This window comes from Pseudophryne corroboree, chromosome 3 (genome assembly GCF_028390025.1).
Source record: "Pseudophryne corroboree isolate aPseCor3 chromosome 3, aPseCor3.hap2, whole genome shotgun sequence".
In the NCBI taxonomy this organism is placed as follows: Eukaryota; Metazoa; Chordata; class Amphibia; order Anura; family Myobatrachidae; genus Pseudophryne; species Pseudophryne corroboree.
The window spans coordinates 21,090,115-21,113,878 of NC_086446.1; the positions used below are offsets into that span (position 1 = coordinate 21,090,115).

At 47.0% G+C, this 23,764-nt stretch overlaps 1 protein-coding gene across 1 annotated transcript in view; it reads left to right on the forward strand.

The window, feature by feature from the left end:
• LOC135054549 (zinc finger protein 502-like) overlaps positions 1-23,764 on the forward strand; it is a 187,598-nt gene that overhangs the window by 29,285 nt on the left and 134,549 nt on the right. Inside the window, exons 2-6 of the mRNA XM_063957705.1 lie at positions 11,165-11,305; positions 11,795-11,986; positions 12,705-12,780; positions 12,902-12,999; positions 13,976-14,660. Of these exons, the coding sequence (XP_063813775.1) occupies positions 11,228-11,305; positions 11,795-11,986; positions 12,705-12,780; positions 12,902-12,999; positions 13,976-14,660 (1,129 nt within the window). The 5' untranslated portion in view covers positions 11,165-11,227. The remainder of the gene's footprint in view (positions 1-11,164; positions 11,306-11,794; positions 11,987-12,704; positions 12,781-12,901; positions 13,000-13,975; positions 14,661-23,764) is intronic.

The window sequence follows — 23,764 nt, forward strand, 5'->3', positions numbered from 1 at the left end:
GTGGTACAGGACTGTCACTATCAGTTCCAGACGCTGCCGTTTGGGTTGTCCACGGCACTGAGGGTCTTTACCAAGGTAATGGCAGAAATGATGATACTCCTTCGCAAGAAAGGAGTTTCAATTATCCCGTGCTTGGACGATCTCCTGATAAAGGCGAGGTCCAAGGAACAGTTGGTAGTGGGGGTAGCACTTTCTCGGGAAGTGCTACAACAGCACGGCTGGATTCTCAATATTCCAAAGTCACAGCTGGTCCCGACGACACGTCTTCTGTTCCTGGGAATGATTCTGGACACAGACCAGAAAAGAGTGTTTCTTCCAGTGGAAAAAGCCGAGGAGTTGTCATCTCTAGTCAGAGACATCCTAAAACCGGGACAGGTGTCGGTACATCAATGCACACGAGTCCTGGGAAAAATGGTAGCTTCGTACGAGGCAATTCCATTCGGAAGGTTCCACGCAAGGACTTTCCAGTGGAACCTGTTGGACAAATGGTCCGGGTCCCATCTCCAGATGCAACAGCGGATAACCCTGTCAGCAAGAACCAGGGTGTCGCTGCTGTGGTGGCTGCAGAGGGCTCATCTACTAGAGGGCCGCAGATTCGGAATACAGGACTGGGTCCTGGTGACCACGGATGCCAGCCTTCGGGGCTGGGGGGCAGTCACACAGGTAAGAAATTTCCAAGGACTGTGGTCAAATCAGGAGATTTCGCTTCAGATAAATATTCTGGAGCTAAGGGCCATTTACAATGCCCTAAGCCAAGCAAGACCCCTGCTTCAGAACCGGCCGGTGCTGATCCAGTCAGACAACATCACGGCCCATGTAAACAGACAGGGCGGCACAAGAAGCAGGAGGGCAATGGCAGAAGCCACAAGGATTCTCCGATGGGCAGAGAATCATGTGTTAGCACTGACAGCAGTATTCATTCCGGGAGTGGACAACTGGGAAGCAGACTTCCTCAGCAGGCACGACCTCCACCCGGGAGAATGGGGACTTCATCCAGAAGTTTTCCGAATGCTGGTAAACCATTGGGAAAAACCACAGGTGGACGTGATGGCGTCCCGCCTCAACAAAAAGCTAAAAAGGTTTTGCGCCAGGTCACGGGACCCTCAGGTGATCGCTGTGGACGCTCTAGTGACACCGTGGGTGTACCAGTCGGTTTATGTGTTTCCTCCTCTGCCTCTCATACCCAAGGTACTGAGAATAATAAGAAGGCGAGGAGTGAGAACTATTCTCGTGGCTCCGGATTGGCCAAAAAGAGCTTGGTACCCGGTACTTCAAGAGATGCTTGCAGAGGACCCTTGGCCTCTGCCGCTCAGGCAAGACCTGCTGCAGCAGGGGCCCTGCCTGTTCCAAGACTTACCGCGGCTGCGTTTGACGGCATGGCGGTTGAACACCGGATCCTAAAGGAAAAAGGCATTCCAGAGGAAGTCATCCCTACCCTGATCAAGGCCAGGAAGGATGTCACCGCAAAACATTATCACCGCATTTGGCGGAAATATGTTGCTTGGTGTGAGGCCAAGAAGGCCCCAACGGAGGAATTTCAACTGGGTCGATTCCTACATTTCCTGCAAGCAGGTGTGACTTTTGGCCTCAAATTGGGGTCCATTAAAGTCCAGATCTCGGCCCTGTCGATTTTCTTCACTGCCTGAAGTTAAGACTTTTGTCAAGGGAGTTCTGCATATTCAGCCTCCTTTTGTGCCCCCAGTGGCACCTTGGGATCTCAATGTGGTTTTGGAGTTTCTAAAATCACATTGGTTTGAGCCACTTAAGACTGTGGATTTAAAATATCTCACGTGGAAAGTGGTTATGTTGTTGGCTCTGGCTTCGGCCAGACGTGTGTCAGAATTGGCGGCTTTGTCCTGTAAAAGCCCCTATCTGATTTTCCATATGGATAGGGCAGAGTTGAGGACTCGTCCTCAGTTTCTCCCGAAGGTGGTATCAGCTTTTCACTTGAACGAACCTATTGTGGTGCCTGCGGCTACTAGGGACTTGGAGGATTCCAAGTTTCTGGACGTAGTCAGGGCACTGAAACTTAATGTTTCCAGGACGGCTGGAGTCAGGAAAACTGACTCACTGTTTATTCTATATGCACCCAACAAGCTGGGTGCACCTGCTTCTAAGCAGACTATCGCACGCTGGATTTGTAGCACTATTCAGCTGGCGCATTCTGCGGTGGGACTACCGCAGCCTAAATCTGTAAAAGCCCATTCCACAAGGAAGGTGGGCTCATCTTGGGCGGCTGCCCGAGGCTCTCGGCTTTACAACTTTGCCGAGCTGCTACTTGGTCAGGGGCAAACACGTTTGCAAAATTCTATAAATTTGATACCCTGGCTGAGGAGGACCTGCAGTTCTCTCATTCGGTGCTGCAGAGTCATCCGCACTCTTCCGCCCGTTTGGGAGCTTTGGTATAATCCCCATGGTCCTTACGGAGTCCCCAGCATCCACTAGGACGTCAGAGAAAATAAGAATTTACTCACCAGTAATTCTATTTCTCGTAGTCCGTAGTGGATGCTGGGCGCCCATCCCAAGTGCGGATTGTCTGCAATACTTGTAAATAGTTATTGTTACACAAATCGGGTTGTTATTGTGAGCCATCTGTTCAGAGGCTCCATTGTTATCATACTGTTAACCGGGGTTCCTATCACGAGTTATATGGTGTGATTGGTGTGGCTGGTATGAGTCTTACCCGGGATTCAAAATCCTTCCTTATTGTGTCAGCTCTTCCGGGCACAGTGTCCTAACTGAGGCTTGGAGGAGGGTCATAGGGGGAGGAGCCAGTGCACACCAGGTAGTCCTAAATCTTTCTTAGAGTGCCCAGTCTCCTGCGGAGCCCGTCTATTCCCCATGGTCCTTACGGAGTCCCCAGCATCCACTACGGACTACGAGAAATAGAATTACCAGTGAGTAAATTCTTTTTTTTTTTTTTTTAGATGTTGTTTGGCAAACTCTAATCTGGTCTTCCTGTTTTTGTGGCTCACCAATGGTTTACATCTTGTTGTGAACCCTCTATATTCACTCTTGTGAATTCTTCTCTTGATTGTTGACTTTGACACATATACACCTACCTCCTGGAGAGTGTTCTTGATCTGGGCAACTGTTGTTAAGGGGTTTTTCTTCACCAGGGAAATAATTCTTCTGTCATCCACCATAGTTGTTTTAAATGGGCTTCCGGGTCTTTTGGTGTTGCTGAGCTCTCTGGTGAGTTTTCTTTTTAAGAATGTTCCAAACAGTTGATTTGGTCACACCTAATGTTTTTGCTATCTCTCTGATGGGTTTGTTTTGATTTTTCAGCCTAATGATGGTTGCTTCACTGATAGTGGCAGCTGTTTGGATCTGATATTGAGTCGACAGCAACAGATTCCACATGCAAATGTCATACCTGGAATCTACTCCAGACCTTTTACCTGCTTAATTGATGATGAAATAATGAGGGAATAGCCCACGCCTGGCCATGAAATAGCTTTTGAGTTGATTGTCCCCATTACTTTTGGTCTCTTAAAAAGTGGGAGGCACATATAGAAACCATTGTAATTCCTACACCGTTTACCTGATTTGGATGTAAATAACCTCAAATTAAAGCGGAAAGTCTGCAGTTAAAGCACGTCTTGTTTGTTTTATTTCAAATCCATTGTGGTGGTGTATAGAGCCCAAAAAATGAGAATGTGTATGTAACGTGTCACATATATGTGTGAGGAATGAGAACGTATTGGCTGTGTACCAGGGGAGAGAGATGGGGCGTATCAGGAATCTGTATAGCGGAATAACGTGTCACATATATATGTGTGAGGAATGAGAACGTATGGGCTGTGTACCAGGGGAGAGAGATGGGGCGCGTCAGGAATCTGTATAGCGGAATAACGTGTCACATATATATGTGTGAGGAATGAGAACGTATGGGCTGTGTACCGGGGAGAGATACGGCGGAATAACGTGTCACATATATATGTGTGAGGAATTATAACGTATGGGCTGGGTACCAGGGGAGAGATATGGAGCGTGTCAGGAATCTGTATAGCGGAATAATGTATCACATATATATATATATATATATGTGTGAGGAATGATAACGTATGGGACAGCAGTATAGATTAATACGAAACAAGACGTGTGTTTGTCATACAGAGAGTAGAGCTATACAAAACACTCCAATATAATCTCAACAGAGTAAGGTACGTCAAGAAGCTCAAATGCGCACATCGGTGTCAACCAGTACAACATAAAATGCATGCGTACATTAAAAAAAAGAAAAAAGGTAAGAGATTCGAGGTAAAGAAGAGAAGAAAAGGGAGTAAAAGAGCAACAAAGAAAGGGTAAGATGAAGGTTGGGGGTGTGTGGTGTCCCCAGTGCTGAAAACAGGGTGGTACGGAGTACAATTAAGAAATATGGTGGTGGTGGCATCATTTATAAGGGGGATTTTTGAGTCTGGGACATAAAATGGTGTCAGTGGCATAACGGCGTGTGTTATAATATGTAAGGCATTACGGTGTGTGGCATAATGTGTAATGGGCAATACAGTGTGTGGCATAATGTGTAAGGGGCATTACGGTGTGTGGCATAATGTGTAATGGGCATTACGGTGTGTGGCATAATGTGAAATGGGCATTACGGTGTGTGGCATAATGTGTAATAGGCATTACGGTGTGTGGCATAATGTGTAATGGGCATTACGGTGTGTGGCATAATGTGAAATGGGCATTACGGTGAGTGGCATAATGTGTAATAGGCAATACAGTGTGTGGCATAATGTGTAAGGGGCATTACGGTGTGTGGCATAATGTGACCATGCCCCAATTGTCATGTAGCCACTCCCCTAGTGTTGTGTGACCACACCCCCTCGTGAAATGTGACCACACCCATTTTTACTATCCGTACCACTAAGAAAATTTCTTTTTCATCCACTAGGGGTCACTGGAGTACTCTTGGGTCACTGGAGTACTCTTGGGATATGGACGGCTTCCACCGGAAGAAGGCACTGAATAAATTAATTTTTGAGACTACTCCTCCCCTCCATATCCTCGAGCACTTCAGTGTTTTTTCTGTGCTCGACACAGTTAGAAGGCATAGTGGAGCTCGTCCACAAAGTATTGGAATTTTTTTCTAAGTTTTTTTTTTTTTTCCTTTCAAGGATTTCCACGTCCTTTCCCCCCTTCTAACAGGCGTGGGTCAGGGACAGTGGAAGCGGCTGAGAACAGCCGTGAGTGTCGGACCTCTCTGTAAAGAGCTCCCTCACTCCACCTGCAGGCTGCCTGCAAAAAAGCTGGACGGAGCTTGGATGAGAAGCCCCGTCATAGACTTTTGTTACGGTCCAGGTATGTTGGGTAGGGGCGGTCATCTTATGCTGCCGCCCCACTGTTGGGGATTGTATTGGGCATGTTTCACTTACTAACGACCGCTGCCCGGAGCGCGTGTGCATAGGCCGCTTCACGGCTCTATGCAGCGCGCTCTCACTCTCCGCCGCTCCCAGCATCTTAAGTTACCTAGCAGACCGCTGCTCCCTGCGCCGCAGCAGCCGATATGTTCCCCGCTGCCTGGCTACATAGGAGGCCACTCCACTCTATGCTGTGTGTGGCGGGCCGGGAGCGCGTGTGCATAGGCCGCTCCACGGCTCTATGCAGTACGCTCTCTGCTCCCGTTGACCGCCCGCAGCAGCCGAGGAGTTCCCGCTGCCGGGGCCTACAGGTACAGGCCGCTCACACGGCCCTATGCAAAGTTCCACAGGCCCCGACCCGGTGCTGTACACGGAGGTCGTGGGGGTGGGGGGAGACATTAGCAGTATTGGCAGTGTTAAGCTTTGTAGAAAAACTTGATACTTAACATGTTTAATGTTCTCCTGTCTGTTCCAGGATTCCTATATTACATCTCGGCTTAAGAGTGGTACTAGGGGAATTTGGGGGTCAGTTTTCTTATTGCTGGCAGGCACTGCACTTGCCTGATATATACAAGGAACTTTGGTGTTATTACTGAGTCGTGCAGACTGTCTGTGTGTAGTTTGTATTGTCTGTCTTTATAATGAGTAAGACACCAGCAAAATCTAAGAAACATTTTTCATGTCATGTCTGTAAGAGTGTGTTGCCTGATGGATCCACCACATGTACAGCATGTGTTGTTAATACAGCCACAAATACGATTTCCACTCCAGAAGTAAAGCCAGCATCTCTGGACCCTCCATGGGCTTTACTTGCAGATGTATTAGTTGGTTTACAATCAGAGCTGGCCGCCTCTCGTGAAGAAAGAGAGGCGGCAAGATCTGAGTTTAAAATGAGACCATTTGAGTTACCAGGGGAGTCTCAATCTGGTCAGAGGTCCACCTTGAGTGGAAAAGATAAGTTTCCTTTTCCTAATAATTTTCCAGTCTCTGGGATACTAGACCTCACTGAACATGAGTATGAGGAGGGCGAAATAGACCAACAGTCAGATAGTGACGATTTTGACAGCCCAGGTATTGATAATCTCATCAGAGCAGTACGTCAGTCGCTGGAGTTTACGGAAACTGAGGAGCCTCTGACGAATGATGAGGTAGTCTTTACTAAACGACAGAGATCTCCGATGTGTTTCCCTATTTCGGAATCTCTTAATAAAATGTTACTGGAAACACAGAAGAATCCGGATAAACGGTTTTCTATACCTCGTAGATTTAAATTGAGTTACCCGTTTTCAGAATCCATGACAGCTACATGGGAGAACCCACCATCGGTGGATTCATCCGTATCTAAACTTACAAGGAAGTTAACCATACCAGTACCAACTGCTACTACGCTTAAAGACCCTGCAGATCGTAAAATAGAGGCCATGCTAAGGTCCATGTATACAGCAGCTGGAGTGCTGCTGAGACCTGGGTTGGTTGGCATTTGGGTTACTAAAGCATTAATGGTATGGATAAAAGAGCTCAAGTCGGCTCTGCAAGATGACCATCTTATACTTCTCGCGGATCAAATCTGGGAAGCTGCTGAATATCTATGTACAGCTTCTACTGACGTCTGTCAGCTTACTTCTCGCCTGTCCTCATCGCTAGTCATAGTACGACGAGCACTTTGGCTGCGTTCTTGGCAGGCGGAGACGGAGGTTAAAAAAGGTATAGAGGCATTGCCTTATGATGGCGAGAAGCTTTTCGGTCCTGAATTGGACAAATGGATTTCTGAGGCTACTGGAGGAAAGTCTGTGTTTCTTCCATCGCCTACAACTATACCTAAACGGAAATATTCTGGTCCGGCGTTCAAATCCTTTAGAACTCAGCCCTTTCGTGGGCAGGGCACAGGAGCAGTCACGCCTGGTAGAAGAGGTCGGGGACGTAGTGCCCGACAATCCAATGCACGTCGTCAAGACACTAAGACCACTAACAAACCAGTGGCATGACGGGCTCCCAGCCCATCTCGGATCTCCAATTGTGGGAGCACGCCTTCAGAGCTTTCAGGGGGCGTGGCTGCAGACGTCCACAGATGGGTGGATCCGCAATTTAGTATTAGAGGGTTACAAAATAGAGTTCGATTATCTTCCGACAGGAAGATTTTTTCACGACAGGACTGCCTGTGTCGGACGACAAGAAAGCAGTTCTGCAGGTTGCCATTCAGTCTCTGCTGAATGCTGCAGTTGTAATTCCGGTCCCCGTGCAGGAACAGGGGCAGGGTTATTATTCCAGTCTGTTTCTGGTACCAAAACCAGATGGCTCAGTCAGGCCAATATTGAACCTAAAAGGTCTCAATCATTACGTCACTTACCACAGATTCAAGATGGAATCTCTCAGGTCAGTAATAGCAGGGTTAGAGCCACAGGAATTCATGATTGCACTGGATCTCAAAGATGCGTACTTACACATTCCGATTTGGCCACCTCACCAGAGTTTCTTAAGGTTTGCAATAAGGCGAGACCATTACCAGTTTCAGGCTCTGCCGTTTGGCCTCTCATCAGCGCCTCGGGTATTCACCAAGGTAATGTCCGTGATGATAGCTCATCTCAGGTCCCTAGGAGTAATAATTGTTCCGTATTTGGACGATCTACTCATAAAGGCTCCGTCTCAACAATTGCTTCTCCAGCATGCTTTGCTAACGTACAATGTACTAGTTCAGCACGGTTGGATAGTCAGTTTAAAGAAATCACATCTAATTCCGTGTCAACGACTTCAATTCCTAGGGATGATTCTCGATACAGTAAATCAAAAGGTTTACCTGCCACAACAGAAAGTACAGGTCATTCGTCATCTGGTGCAATTAGTGCTCAAGCCACGCACAGTCTCAGTACATTTGTGCATTCGCCTTTTAGGCACAATGGTGGCGGCTTTCGAAGCACTTCAGTTCGGAAGATTTCACTCACGTCCGTTTCAACTGGAGGTGTTAGCGCAATGGTCGGGATCACATCTGCACATGCACCACAGGGTGAGATTGTCGCCACAAGTCAGGGTGTCTCTTCTCTGGTGGTTAAAAATACACAATCTATCTGCAGGGAGACGATTCGGCGTCGTGAATTGGATAATTCTGTCAACAGACGCAAGTCTCAGAGGTTGGGGAGCTGTAGTTCAGAGTTATCGGCTCCAGGGCCTCTGGGCAGATCACGAAAGATCGCTATCCATAAATGTTCTGGAACTCAGGGCGATTTACAATGCTCTAAGACAAGCAGTGTACATGTTTCGTTTTCAGACTGTTCAGGTGCAGTCAGACAATGCGACGGCAGTCGCATACATAAACAAACAAGGAGGAACGAGAAGCCGCATGGCAATGCGGGAAGTAGCTCGGATCCTCAGATGGGCCGAATATCACCAGGTGATATTGTCGGCAGTGTTCATTCCGGGAGTGGACAACTGGGAGGCAGATTTTCTCAGTCGTCGGGATTTTCATCCAGGAGAGTGGGCATTAAATCCAGAAGTGTTTCAGATGTTGATCCAGAGGTGGGGTTACCCTCAGGTGGATCTGATGGCATCCCGCCACAATCATCAGGTGTCACGATATGTGTCCAGAACAAGAGATCCAAGGGCAGTGGCGGTGGATGCTCTCACAGCCGCGTGGCCGTACAGCCTCGTGTATCTGTTTCCACCGTTTTCGCTGCTCCCGCTGTTGCTAAAACGGATCAAGAGAGGGTCCGTCACAGTCATACTAATAGCGCCTCATTGGCCTCGGAGAGCTTGGTTCTCGGATCTCCTCGGTTTACTCGCAGACGATCCGTGGCCACTCCCACTACGTCCGGACCTGTTACAACAGGGTCCGTTCCTTTACCCCGATTTAGCGCGGCTGCGTTTGACGGGGTGGCTGTTGAAAAGGCCATCTTGAGAAGAGAGGGCATTCCTGAGTCTGTTATACCAACCATGGTACGAGCTAGGAAGCCGGTTACGGCAGCTCATTATTACAGAATCTGGCGTACTTATATAGGTTGGTGTGAAGCTCGGAAGTTTCCGACATCATCTTTTAATTTATCCCGTCTTTTGTTATTTTTACAGATGGGGTTAGATGGAGGACTACGTCTTTCCACACTCAAGGTGCAGGTATCTGCGTTGTCAATTTACTTTCAAAGGAAATTGGCCTCGTTGCCGTCAATACATACGTTTCTACAGGGTGTAATGAGGATACAGCCTCCTTTCATTCCACCTACAGCACCATGGGACTTGAATCTGGTTTTAGATTTCTTACAGTCCGATTACTTTGAACCCTTACAACAAGTGGATATTAAATTTCTCACTTGGAAAACGATTTTTCTTTTAGCCTTAGCTTCGGCTAGGCGTGTTTCAGATCTGGGTGCCTTGTCGTGCAAGTCACCGTATTTAGTTTTTCATGATGACAGAGCGGAATTTTCGGACGAATCCCGCTTTTCTACCAAAGGTAGTGTCGTCTTTTCACATGAATCAACCAATAGTAGTTCCGGTATTAACAGAGAATGCTGAAACGTTGGATGTGGTTCGCGCATTACGCGTCTATGTATCCCGAACGTCTACGGTTCGTAAGACGGATACGTTGTTTGTTTTCTATGATGCGGCTAAGAGGGGTTGGCCAGCCTCTAAGCAGACCTTATCCAGATGGATCAAACTGACCATACGTCAGGCTTACCTTCATGCTAGGTTACAGCCACCTACATCAGTAACAGCTCACTCCACACGTTCTGTGGGAACGTCATGGGCAGCGAGTCGTGGGGCTTCTACGACACAGCTTTGCCGTGCGGCTACTTGGTCTTCAGTGCACACGTTTGTGCGCTTTTACAAGTTTGATACGTTCGCGGCATCAGCATCTAGCTTTGGCCGTTTAGTGTTACAAGTGCCAAACAGCTCTCCCGCCACGGAGGAAACTTTGGTACATCCCAAGAGTACTCCAGTGACCCCTAGTGGATGAAAAAGAAAATAGGATTTTGGTACTTACCAGGTAAATCCTTTTCTTTGAATCCATAGGGGGCACTGGACGCCCACCCAGAGCAGTTTACCTGTTTTAGAAAGTTCAGTGGTTCTTATGGTAACACACTTTCACGACTGGTTTAAATTTAACAAAGGTTAATCAGTTATGGTGTCAACTGTTTAGTTGTCTGTTACGTTTTGTGTCAACTTTATTGTTGTCCGTGAGATTATATGTAATTCTCCTTTTGTCAATCTCTCTATCGATCCTGTTCGGCTCAGTAAAAAACACTGAAGTGCTCGAGGATATGGAGGGGAGGAGTAGTCTCAAAAATTAATTTATTCAGTGCCTTCTTCCGGTGGAAGCCGTCCATATCCCAAGAGTACTCCAGTGACCCAAGAGTACTCCAGTGCCCCCTATGGATTCAAAGAAAAGGATTTACCTGGTAAGTACCAAAATCCTATTTTTTCTGCTTGCACCACTGGGTGTCCCTAAGTGCTATGGAAACAATCAAGAGGACAAACCTCCTCGCTGCAATAATCCCAATATCAACATGACAGAGTGTACTTCAGGATCCAAACCTAGGCCATATGCAATGAATATGATGGGGAGGATTTAGTCGAGCCATGGGTACCATGTAGCAGCAAATGTCTGATATGTCTCCGGCGTCACTCTTAATTCTTCCATAGACATATACTTGTTAAGCCTATTAAACCACTCTTTCATAGTAGGCGGGATAACAAACCACTAGGTCACTGGGATAACCGCTTTGGCAGCGCTATTAAGGAACTTTAGCTGGGATTTCTTATAAAATGTCAAGGAGCCAGGGAAACATTATTATAATTATTTTACTTACTCCTAGACCACTGAGTTGTGAGCAACTACACATCACGTGAGGAAGAGATGCGTCACTGATTCCCCGAGTATGGAAAAGGACAGGAGTCACATGTCTGAGAGGATACTAAACCTCACCCTAGAGATCATCTACCTAGTGACTGGGGAGGTGAGAGGATCTGGGAATGTCACATTGACATCACTTATATCTGTAGTAATAATACAGGGACATGACTGGGGAGGTGAGGGGATCTGGGAGTGTCACATTGACATCACTTATATCTGTAGTAATAATACAGGGACATGACTGGGGAGGTGAGGGGATCTGGGAGTGTCACACTGACATCACTCATATCTATAGTAATAATACAAGGACATGACTGGGGAGGTGAGAGGATCTGGGAGCGTCACATTGACATCACTTATATCTATAGTAATAATACAGGGACATGACTGGAGAGGTGAGGGGATCTGGGAATGTCACATTGACATCACTTATATCTGTAGTAATAATACAGGGACATGACTGGGGAGGTGAGGGGATCTGGGAGTGTCACAGTGACATCACATGTCTATAGTAGTAATACAGGGACATGACTGGGGAGGTGAAGGCATCTGGCAGTGTATGTAGTGATTTTTACTATCTATCAATACACAGGGTTACAGAGTAGTGAAGAAAGCATCTGCTGAATGTAAGACACCCAGCAGCCTTCCCAGTGTGTCAGGAGGACTGAACAGGACCCAGAGCCCCATCACGGTGCCTCTACCTCACTCACAGATACATGAGAGGCACAATGACCAGAAAATCCTGGAACTCGCCAACGAGATCATTCAGCTGCTCACTGGAGAGGTGACTGCTGGGAATGGGCTATTATACAGTAACACCTGGGGATGTGTGAGGGTGATGACTGGAGAGGTGACTGCTGGGAATGGGACATTATACAGTAACACCTGGGGATGTGTGAGGGTGATGACTGGAGAGGTGACTGCTGGGAATGGGACATTATACAGTAACACCAGGGGATGTGTCTGGGTGATGACTGGAGAGGTGACTGCTGGGAATGGGACATTATACAGTAACACCAGGGGACGTGTCTGGGTGATGACTGGAGAGGTGACTGCTGGGAATGGGACATTATACAGTAACACCGGGGGACGTGTCTGGGTGATGACTGGAGTGGTGACTGCTGGGAATGGGACATTATACAGTAACACCAGGGGATGTGTCTGGGTGATGACTGGAGAGGTGACTGCTGGGAATGGGCCATTATACAGTAACACCAGGGGATGTGTCTGGGTGATGACTGGAGAGGCGACTGCTGGGAATGGGGCATTATACAGTAACACCTGGGAATGTGTCTGGGTGATGACTGGAGAGGTGACTGCTGGGAATGGGGCATTATACAGTAACACCAGGGGACGTGTCTGGGTGATGACTGGAGAGGTGACTGCTGGGAATGGGGCATTATACAGTAACACCAGGGGATGTGTCTGGGTGATGACTGTATCATTGTGTTTGTCCGGTGTCTATAAGGTGTCAGGATGTCACTGTCTATCTCTCCATACAGGGGGAGTATATAGAGGAACACAGGGGTCTGTACAAGGATGTGATGATGGAGAATCACCGGCCCCTCGCATCACTGGGTAAGAGGAGACTGTCATGTATTGTACAGGGGAGAGCAGGTATTTGGGTGCCCCTTATATACACACATCTTCTGATAATCACATATATACACTGTACTTAGTCACTGTGTGTCTCCTACAGATGGACCCAGTACCAGAAGTAAACCAGTGAGATGTCCCCGTCCTCTGTATTCCCAGGATTGTACAGAGGAGAATCACAGGATCCCACAGGAGGATCAGGTAGGTGGGATTTAGGGTCTCCTCAGTATACCAAAGTGACTTTTTGTTACGATAACCAGAACTGTTTTGTATAAGACCCTTACAGTCCTTACTAATGAGGTCTTTAACCACTTACATTCACCCGATGTTCTCATAGAACGATTAATTCTCACTGGTACTTAGGTGACTGCCTGGATTTATGTAACGAAGGCACAACCATACAGAAGTCTGGCCAAGATGGTTATAACGTCTGTCTGAAGAGTTGCAACTCCATCCGTGCAGGGTTTTAGCAGATTTCAGCAGGCCAGGGTTACAAGATATGGCTGTGCGGTTGCAGCTCCAGCCATACAAGGTTCTGGCAGATATCGGCAGGCCAGGAATGCAGGATGTCCCAGGGACCAACAGGTGTACTGACAAGGATCAGGCTTCTGAAACCAGGAACTGAGGACCGGGGGCTCACACTGCAGGCATGAACTATAACCGGAAGTTCCTGGCAGGACTGAATGCTAAATAAAGAATGAGGCAGCCAATCACAAGGATCACTCAAACAGGCCCCTCCCCCCATTGATTAAAATCCTGTGCAGCTGCAGCACTGCACGTCTTTCCCGCGCAGCCCAAGATCTCCCTGTCTCCGCTAGGCGTCTCCATTGCCCAGTGACCAGCGGGAATACGCCGTCCGGAAGTACCGTGCTGTCCCGGTCGCATAGCAATGACCGGGACCTGGGAAGTAGCCAATCTGCAGTGGCAGCTCGTGACACTTTTTATTGTATGCCTGATATTTAAAAGGGCAACGCTCTTACTAGCAAGACACTGCTAGAAAAAACATTGCACTTTTTAAATACTGGTCATAAACATGATTAGAAGCGCTGGGTTGTACAACCCGTCACTTCATAAATAAACCATTATAAGTTTAATGCATTGATAGTCTTCAGTTTATTTTTAAGTAATGATATCAGATATTGTCAACTTGTTATGTTCTTTTTTGTGGATTATTTAGGGTGAAGATCTGACTAATATTAAGGTAGAAGATCTAGAGGGAGCAGAAGAGACGTATGTGACTGATATGAAGGCAGAAGATACAGAGGGAGAAGAAGAGACGTATGTGACTGATATGAAGGCAGAAGATACAGAGGGAGAAGAAGAGACGTATGTGACTGATATGAAGGCAGAAGATACAGAGGGAGAAGAAGAGATGTATCTGACTGATATGAAGGCAGAAGATATAGAGGGAGAAGAAGAGACGTATGTGACTGATATGAAGGCAGAAGATATAGAGGGAGAAGAAGAGACGTATGTGACTGATATGAAGGCAGAAAATACAGAGAGAGAAGAAGAGACGTATGTGACTGATATGAAGGCAGAAGATTCAGAGGGCGAAGAAGAAACATTTGTGACTCATAATAAGACATACGATATAGAGGAAGAAGAGATGTATGAGACTGATATAAAGGTAGAAGTTATAAAGGAAGAAGAAGAGATCTATGTGATTGATATAAAGGCAGAAGATATAGAGGGAGAAGAAGAGACATATGTGAGTGATCTGAAGGTAGAAGACACAGAAGGAGAAGAAGAGATCTGTGTGACTGATATGAAGGCACAAAATACAGAGGGAGAAGAAGAGACATATATGAGGGGCGATCATCAGTGTAAGGAGGAGGAAATCCCTACAGATATCAGCAATGGTGAGTCATTAACACTTATTGCAGAAAAGAGTCACATATTCTTGTTCATTCGCCACAGCAGGCTCTTATCCTGCACCATCTTCTGTCAATACAGACTGAGAGAAATATATCTGCCCAGTATGGGGGAGTCAGGAATCATCAGCCCATATTATACTCCTGCTCTCCCCCTCACATCATGTCACTGTGTGTTACCAGCCCAGAGATCTGACCAGTCTCCTCCCCACACTCTCTGGTGTATCTCATACAACAGGAGCCATCAGCCCCTATTATACTCCTGCTTTCACATCATGTCACTGTGTGTTACCAGCCCAGAGATCTGACCAGTCTCCTCCCCACACTCTCTGGTGTACATCAGGAGCCATCAGCCCCTATTATACTCCTGCTCTCCCCCTCACATCATGTCACTGTGTGTTACCAGCCCAGAGATCTGACCAGTCTCCTCCCCACACTCCCTGGTGTATCTCATACATCAGGAGCCATCAGCCCCTATTATACTCTTGCTCTCCCCCTCACATCATGTCACTATATGTTACCAGCCCACAGATCTGACCAGTCTCCTCCCCACTCTCTCTGGTGTTGTCAGGAACTGGTGCAGAATCCGGAATTCGGGATCAGGTACCAAGTGGTTGAACAGAGGCGCGGAGTCTAACACGCCGGGAGGTTTTCACCAGAGAACCCCGCAAGGGGATATGGGCTTTGCGGCTTCCGACGTGCAGGTCGCGGCCCCCTGTCTGGGTCACTTGATACCTGAACTGGACTAGAGTTATGGTAGAGGTGTTGTATATGACCAACCGCAGGGATACACAGGAACAAACAGGAACTGGAGAAGGTGGCAGGGTGCACACGGCCGGATGGTACGCTGGGGCCGTGGAGATGGAACAGCAGCAGGCACTCCAGGGGAAACACAGGAGGTAGCGGCACACGGACGGACTGGGGTGCAGACACTTGGAGACAGGGTAACGGCAGTCGGCAGACTAAAGTCGTCAGCAAGATGTTGAAGCTGGAATTCAATACTGGAACAAGGCAATACCCACTGGACAGATGAACTGAGACCAGAGAGCAGAACACCACATGGAGTAGCTATAACTGGCAAAGCCTCTTGGGATTGAGAGGCTTAAAAGAACAGGCTGGACCAATCAGTTGTGAGCACCAGACAGGCCCCCAGTAATTGATATAACATGCAGCTGCAGTGCAGGCTGACAAGCTGAACAGTAGTTCCAAAAACTGAAGCAAAGGTAATTTATAACAATAACAAAACATGAGAGCTCAGGATTGAGAAGAACCCCTAGAACCAGGCTTATCCGGAAATTCACAGAAGAAAGACCTCTTAAGTCTGGGTGCATGAAGAAACCGCTCTGGTACCCAGGTTCTCTCTTCCGGACCGTAACCCTTCCAATGCACAAGGAAATTAACTTGACCCCTCCTGAACTTGGAATCCAGAATCTTTTCCACAACAAACTCCTTGTGACCTTGGACTAACACAGCGGCAGGCCTTCTGGAAGGAGATCTTCTAAATCTCTGGGACACAAATGCTGGTTTCAACAAGGAACAGTGGAAAGTGTTATTGATTTTAAGTGATTTTGGTAAAAGGAGTCGAAAGGCTACTGGATTAATCTGTCTAATAATCCGGAATGGACCAATGAACCCAGGCCCAAATATTTGAGAGGGCTGGCGTAACTTGATATTTCGAGTGGACAGCCACACCATTTCACCTACTTTAAAAGTACAAGGTCTTCGTCATCTGTCAGCAAATTGTTTGGAACGAACAGAGACTTGATTGAGTGCCAGACGTACTCTCCTCCAAATTTTCCTCAGACGAGCTACAGGATCAAGGGAAGAAGTCTGTTGCTGCAGGATGTCAAAAGCGTCAGACCTAGGATGGAACCCAGAGAGACAAAAGAAGGGTGACATGGATGAAGAAGAGTGACTGGAATTTTTATATGCAAATTCAGCAAATGCCAGATGGTCCACCCAATCGTTATGGTACTTGGAAACATAACAATGGAGATACTGTTCAAGAGACTGGTTCACTCGCTCAGTCTGTCCATTGGATTGTGGAGGACAGACTAAGAATAATATCCAAGGCTGAACAGAAAGCTCACCAGAATTGAGCAATAAACTGAGTTCCTCTGTCGGAGATGATGTCCTGTGATGTCCTGTAATTTAAAGATATGTTGGATAAACAAGGTTGCCAATTCCCTGGCACTGGGGAGCTTGCGATGAGGAACAAAGTGAGCCATCTTACTGAACCGGTCTACCACAACCCAAATAGTATAGTACCCCGATGACTTAGGAAGATCAACCACAAAGTCCATAGAAATATGGGACCAAGGTCTTGAGGGAACCGTAAGAGGCGTAAGATGTCCCATGGGAGCTTTACGAGGAGTTTTATGTTAAGCACAGATCTCACAAGCAAGAATGAACTCTCTAACATCTTGATACATAGAAGGCCACCAAACTGAGCGAGACAATAAATCCAGAGTCCTAGAAATCCCTGGATGCCCAGAGACTCTTTTTACATGAAATTCAGATAAAACTGTTTTCCTGTACTCTTTAGGGACAAAGAGGAGTCTTGAGGGAGTCCCTATGGGTGCAAGAGACTGTTTGGCTTGAATCTGGGAGACTAAATCTTGAGCAAGACCAGCATGGATATTGGAAACAGGAATAATTGGTTCAGAAGAGCAGGATGAATTTTGAATTGGAAGGAAGCTTCGTGACAAGGCATCTGCTTTAAGATTCTTCGATCCTGGCCAATAGGAGATCACATAGTTGAATCTAGTGAAGAATAATGCCCATCGTGCCTGTCTTGGATTCAGTCTCTTGGCTGATTCAATATAGGATAGGTTTTTATGGTCAGTGAGGATTGTAATCACGTGTCTCGCCCCTTCCAACCAATGCCTCCATTCTTCTAAAGCCCACTTGATAGCAAGCAGTTCACGATTTCCAACATCATAGTTGGCTTCGGCAGGAAAGAACTTTCTGGACAGAAAAGAGCACGGGTGAAGTTTAGAATCCACTGGATCTTTCTGCGATAGGACTGCTCCCACTCCCACTTCAGAAGCATCCACTTCCATAAAAAAAGGCAGGTCAGGATTTGGATGACTAAGAACAGGTGCAGATATAAAGGCTTTTTTTAACTTGAGAAAAGCTTGTAGAGCTGAAGGTGACCAATGTGACGGATCCGCACCTTTCTTGGTCAAAGCAACAATAGGTGCAACAATGTCTGAAAATGAACGAATAAATCTCCTGTAATAATTAGCGAACCCAAGAAAGCGTTTTATAGCTTTAAGGTTAGTAGGTTGTGCCCAATCTTGAATTGCTTGAAGCTTACTGGGATCCATGGAGAATCCCTTGGGAGAGATGATGTAGCCTAAGAAAGCGACTTCCTTCACTTCGAATTCACATTTTACTAACTTGGCGTATAGATGGTGCTCCCGGAGCTTTTGCAACACCATCTGAACATGGACTCGATGCTGCTCAAGTGACCGTGAATATATCAGGATGTCATCCAAGTAGACCACAACAAATTTTCCCAGGAATTCTCGGAGCACATCATTGATAAAATCTTGGAAGACGGCTGGAGCATTTGACAATCCAAATGGCATAACAAGGTATTCATAATGCCCAGAATGAGTGTTGAAGGCCGTCTTCCACTCGTCACCAGCCTTAATTCGTATGAGGTTATATGCCCCCCGAAGATCAATTTTAGAGAAGATTTCCGCCATCCGGAGTTGATCAAACAACACGGAAATCAAAGGCAAAGGATAAGAGTTCTTAACAGTGATTTTGTTGAGTCCTCTATAATCAATGCATGGACGTAAGGAGCTGTCCTTTTTTGCCACAAACAAGAATCCTGCTCCTACTGGTGATTTTGAGGGATGAATAAACCCTTTGCTTAGGTTCTCCTGAATATAGTCCTCCATGGCTTTAGTTTCTGGCAAAGAAATAGCATATAATCTACCCTTAGGTAATTTATCTTCGGATACCAGACTGATGGCACAGTCATAAGGTCGATGGGGGGGAAGAGTATCCGCCTCTTTCTTGGAGAAGACATCCGCAAATGAACGATATGGAGTCGGTAGCCCCTCTGGTATAACTTGAGAGCATCGCACTGGCAAGGACAGACATCTTCCTGTACATTCTGTTCCCCACTGTAAGAGTTCTCCTGTCTTCCAGCAGATGGATGGATTATGGGATTTCAACCATGGAAGCCCTAGGACTATGGAGGCCATGGGGCAATTGACAAGGAGGAAACTAATCTTCTCCGAATGCAGAAGACCAGTAGTTAAATGAACAGGAGGAGTTTGCTGAGACACCTGCCCACTGAGGAGGGGGTTACCGTCAAGGCCACAAATAGTCACAGAAGGCTTCATATTTAGTATAGGAATGTTCCAGGACCGGGCGAAAGAGATATCCATAAAGTTGGCAGCTGCACCACAATCAACAAAAGCCTTGACTGCAACTTGCTGAGTAGGTAGACTAATTTGAACTGGAAGCAAGACTGAATTTTTTGGAGAGATTCCAGCCAGACCCAGGAGTAACTCCCCTTTTACCCCTTGGTCTTGTCTTTTCCCGACTTCAGGGTGCAAACATTAGCAAAATGACCCTTTGCTCCACAATATAAGCATAGGCCCATCGATCGCCTATGAGATTTTTCCTGAGCAGAAAGACCAAAGGCCCCAATCTGCATGGGTTCACTGGAATCTTCGGCTTCTTCCAAGGCTACTGCTGTGGGAGATGGTGACCCTCCACCTTTCTCCATCCTCCATTCCCTGATCCGACGATCTACTCGAATTGCTAACTACATGAGCTTGTCCAGGGTTTCAGGAGTAGGATACTGGACAAGGTAGTCTTTAATTTGCTCAGTGAGGCCTAAGCGGAACTGACTTCGGAGGGCTGGGTCATTCCAACAACTATCACCTGCCCATCTGCGAAACTCAGTGCAGTATACCTCGGCCGTGTTTTTCCCTTGTCTCAGGGCTCGTAAGTGAGCCTCTGCAGAAGCTGCTCGGTCCGTGTCATCATAAAGAATTCCTAGGGCGCTAAAAAAAGGCATCCACTGTGTGCAAGGCGGGATTCTCCGTTTTTAATCCAAACGCCCAGGACTCGGGTTCCCCCTGCAGAAGGGAGATGATGATACCTACTCGCTGAGCCTCAGAACCAGGCGATAATAGCCGGAGTCTGAAATAAAGCTTGCAGCTATCACGGAAATTCTGGAACTGTTTCCGTCACCTGAAACTCAGAGCTTTAGATCTTGCAGTTGCTGCGTCAAATTTTGTATTTGACAAGCTAAGATTTGAGCCGGATTTTGCTGTGACGGGTCTATGCCCAGGAAGTGGTGGCCAATTATAATGCCAGGAACTGGTGCAGAATCCGGAATTCGGGATCAGGTACCAAGTGGTTGACGTTACCCAGAACAGAGGCGCAGAGTCTAACACGCCGGGAGGTTTTCACCAGGGAACCCCGCAAGGGGATATGGGCTTCGCGGCTTCCGACGTGCAGGTCGCGGCCCCCTGTCTGGGTCACTTGATACCTGAACTGGACTAGAGTTATGGTAGAGGTGTTGTATATGACCAACCGTAGGGATACACAGGAACAAACAGGAACTGGAGAAGGTGGCAGGGTGCACACGGCCAGATGGTACGCTGGGGCCGTGGAGATGGAACAGCAGCAGGCACACCAGGGGTGACACAGGAGGTAGCGGCACACGGACGGACTGGGGTGCAGACACTTGGAGACAGGATTACGGCAGTCGGCAGACTAAAGTCGTCAGCAAGATGTTGAAGCTGGAATTCAATACTGGAACAAGGCAATACCCACTGGGCAGATGAACTGAGACCAGAGAGGAACCAGAGAGCAGAACACCACATGGAGTAGCTATAACTGGCAAAGCCTCTTGGGATTGAGAGGCTTAAAAGAACAGGCTGGACCAATCAGTTGTGAGCACCAGACAGGCCCCCAGTAATTGATATAACATGCAGCTGCAGTGCAGACTGAGCAGGCTGACAAGCTGAATAGTAGTTTCACAAACTGAAGCAAAGGTAATTTATAACAATAGCAAAACATGAGAGCTCAGGATTGTAACAGGTGTATCTCTTACATCTGGAGCCATCAGCTCCTATTATACTCCTGCTCTCCCCCTCACATCATGTCACTATGTGTTACCAGCCCAGAGATCTGACCAGTCTCCTCCCCACACTCTCTGGTGTATCTCATACATCAGGAGCCATCAACTCCTATTATACTCCTGCTCTCCCCCTCACATCATGTCACTGTGTGTTACCAGTCCAGAGATCTGACCAGTCTCCTCCCAACACTCTCTGGTGTATCTCATACATCAGGATCCATCAGCCCCTATTATACTCCTGCTCTCCCCCTCACATCATGCCACTGTGTTACCAGCCCAGAGATCTGACCAGTCTCCTCTCCACACTCTCTGGTGTATCTCATACATCAGGTGCCATCAGCCCCTATTATACTCCTGCTCTCCCCTCTCACATCATGTCACTGTGTGTTACCAGCCCAGAGATCTGACCAGTCTCCTCCTCACACTCTGTGGTGTATCTCATACATCAGGAGCCATCAGCCCCTATTATACTCCTGCTCTCCTCCTCACATCATGTCACTGTGTGTTACCAGCCCAGAGATCTGACCAGTCTCCTCCCCACACTCTCTGGTGTATCCTATATATCAGGAGACATCAGCCCCTATTATACTCCTGCTCTCCTCCTCACATCATGTCACTGTGTGTTACCAGCCCAGAGATCTGACCACTCTCCTCCCCACACTCTCTGGTGTATCTCATACATCAGGAGCCATCAGCCCCTATTATACTCCTGCTCTCCCCCTCACATCATGTCACTGTGTGTTACCTGCCCAGAGATCTGACCAGTCTCCTCCCCGCACTCTCTGGTATATCTCATACATCAGGAGACATAATCCCATATTATACTCCTGCTCTCCCCCTCACATCATGTCACTATATGTTACCAGCCCAGAGATCTGACCAGTCTCCTCCCCACACTCTCTGGTGTATCTCATACATCAGGAGCCATCAGCCCCTATTATACTCCTGCTCTCCCCCTCACATCATGTCACTGTGTGTTACCTGCCCAGAGATATGACCAGTCTCCTCCCCGCACTCTCTGGTATATCTCATACATCAGACATAATCCCATATTATACTCCTGCTCTCCCCCTCACATCATGTCACTGTGTGTTACCAGCCCAGAGATCTGACCAGTCTCCTCCCCACACTCTCTGGTGTATCTCATACATCAGGAGCCATCAGCTCCTATTATACTCCTGCCCTCCCCCTCACATCATGTCACTGTGTGTTACCAGCCCAGAGATCTGACCAGTCTCCTCCCCACACTCTCTGGTGTATCTCATACATCAGGAGCTATCAGCCCCTATTATACTCCTGCTCTCCCCCTCACATCATGTCACTGTGTGTTACCAACCCAGAGATCTGACCAGTCTCCTCCCCACACTCTCTGGTGTATCTCATACATCAGGAGCCATCAGCCTCTATTATACTCCTGCTCTCCCCCTCACATCATGTCACTGTGTGTTACCAGCCCAGATATCTGACCAGTCTCCTCCCCACACTCTCTGGTGTATCTCATACATCAGGAGCCATCAGCCCCTATTATACTCCTGCTCCCCCTCACATCATGTCACTGTGTGTTACCAGCCCAGAGATCAGACCAGTCTCCTCCCCACACTCTCTGGTGTATCTCATACATCAGGAGCCATCAGCCCTTCTCACATCACGTCATTATCTGCTGTCATGTCCCAAGGTTTTGTGTGTGTGTGTGTGTGTGTGTGTGTGTGGGCAGTTGCAGGATTGATGTTTATGCTGAATAGTGCTACTGGCTAATGATACTACAGGGGTGTCAGTAGTCATGTGTAGGCCCCAAGGCAACATATGTGAAGGTGCCATGTCCTGCCCAATAGCAATAACACTGACATAGAAAATTGGATCAAAGTAAATTACACACCCTTAGTGTTGGGCCCCACTGTATCTGCTTCTGTGGTAGCTACGCCCATACTTCATGTCCAATGATTCCAGCTGTAAAAGGTTTATGCTTGGTGTGGCCGGACAGCCCCTTGTGGCCACATGGACAATGGTGGCCGTGGCACTGAAGGGCTTAACCCCTTGTGCCCGGCACCATTAGGACAATGGGCGCTTGGCGCCAGTTTTAAACTGTGCACTGGCGCTAGGCGCCATCTTTAAATGTACTGTAGGCACTAGGCGTCGGGTATTTAAATATGTAAAATGCTTTAAAATATGTTTATGACATGTTTTAACATGTCATATGTCATGCTCTAGGTGCAGTGTTAGGATTGCACATTTACAATGCATGCAAATGCCAGCACTTAGAAGGAATGTGTAAGCTATTTTGTTTCTAAAAGGCTTTGACAATTGCTCTTCAGCAACTTGTACATAGCAAGTCATATGTTAAGTGTCCTAGCTAAAGCGGGTTGGCGATTAGCAGGCCTTTTGGTGGGAGAACATTTTCTTTCAGGTACAAACGAAGGTTTTGAAAGAAGACTGTGCTTTCAGAATCTCCTGTGGTGTGATAAGTCAAAACTGGTTTTGCATGGAGACACAAGTGGCTGCTAAATCAGATTATGTTTTATGAATGCAAACTAGTGGGTTTTGTTTAACATCAGTTTGATCTAACATTTCCTAGGCTACATTATGTGTGATGCAGATTAGGTTTAACTTATTAGAACCTTGTCTATGGGTGAGAGGATGAATGTAATTGAAATTCAAGTTATATTTACATTTGTGAAAGAGACAGGAACATGATAATCAGATTGTATTTGGGAAAGCCGCTGGTTTGGTTATATATGCAAAGGAGCAGAAATGTGCTTTATCTAATTCTTAACTTTTGAACTGTAACTTGTATTTATTTATATTTTGTGCGATAACCTGATTGGTTGGAGAAGACAGGGAGGGCTTACCCCCTGTGAAACTGTGTGTAGAATTGAGATAAAAAGAGGAGGCCGGTGAGCCTCCAGAGTGTATTATTCCATTTTTTTCTGTTGTAAACATCTGCTGTATTGCTGAAGTTCTTGAACTATTTTGGCAAATA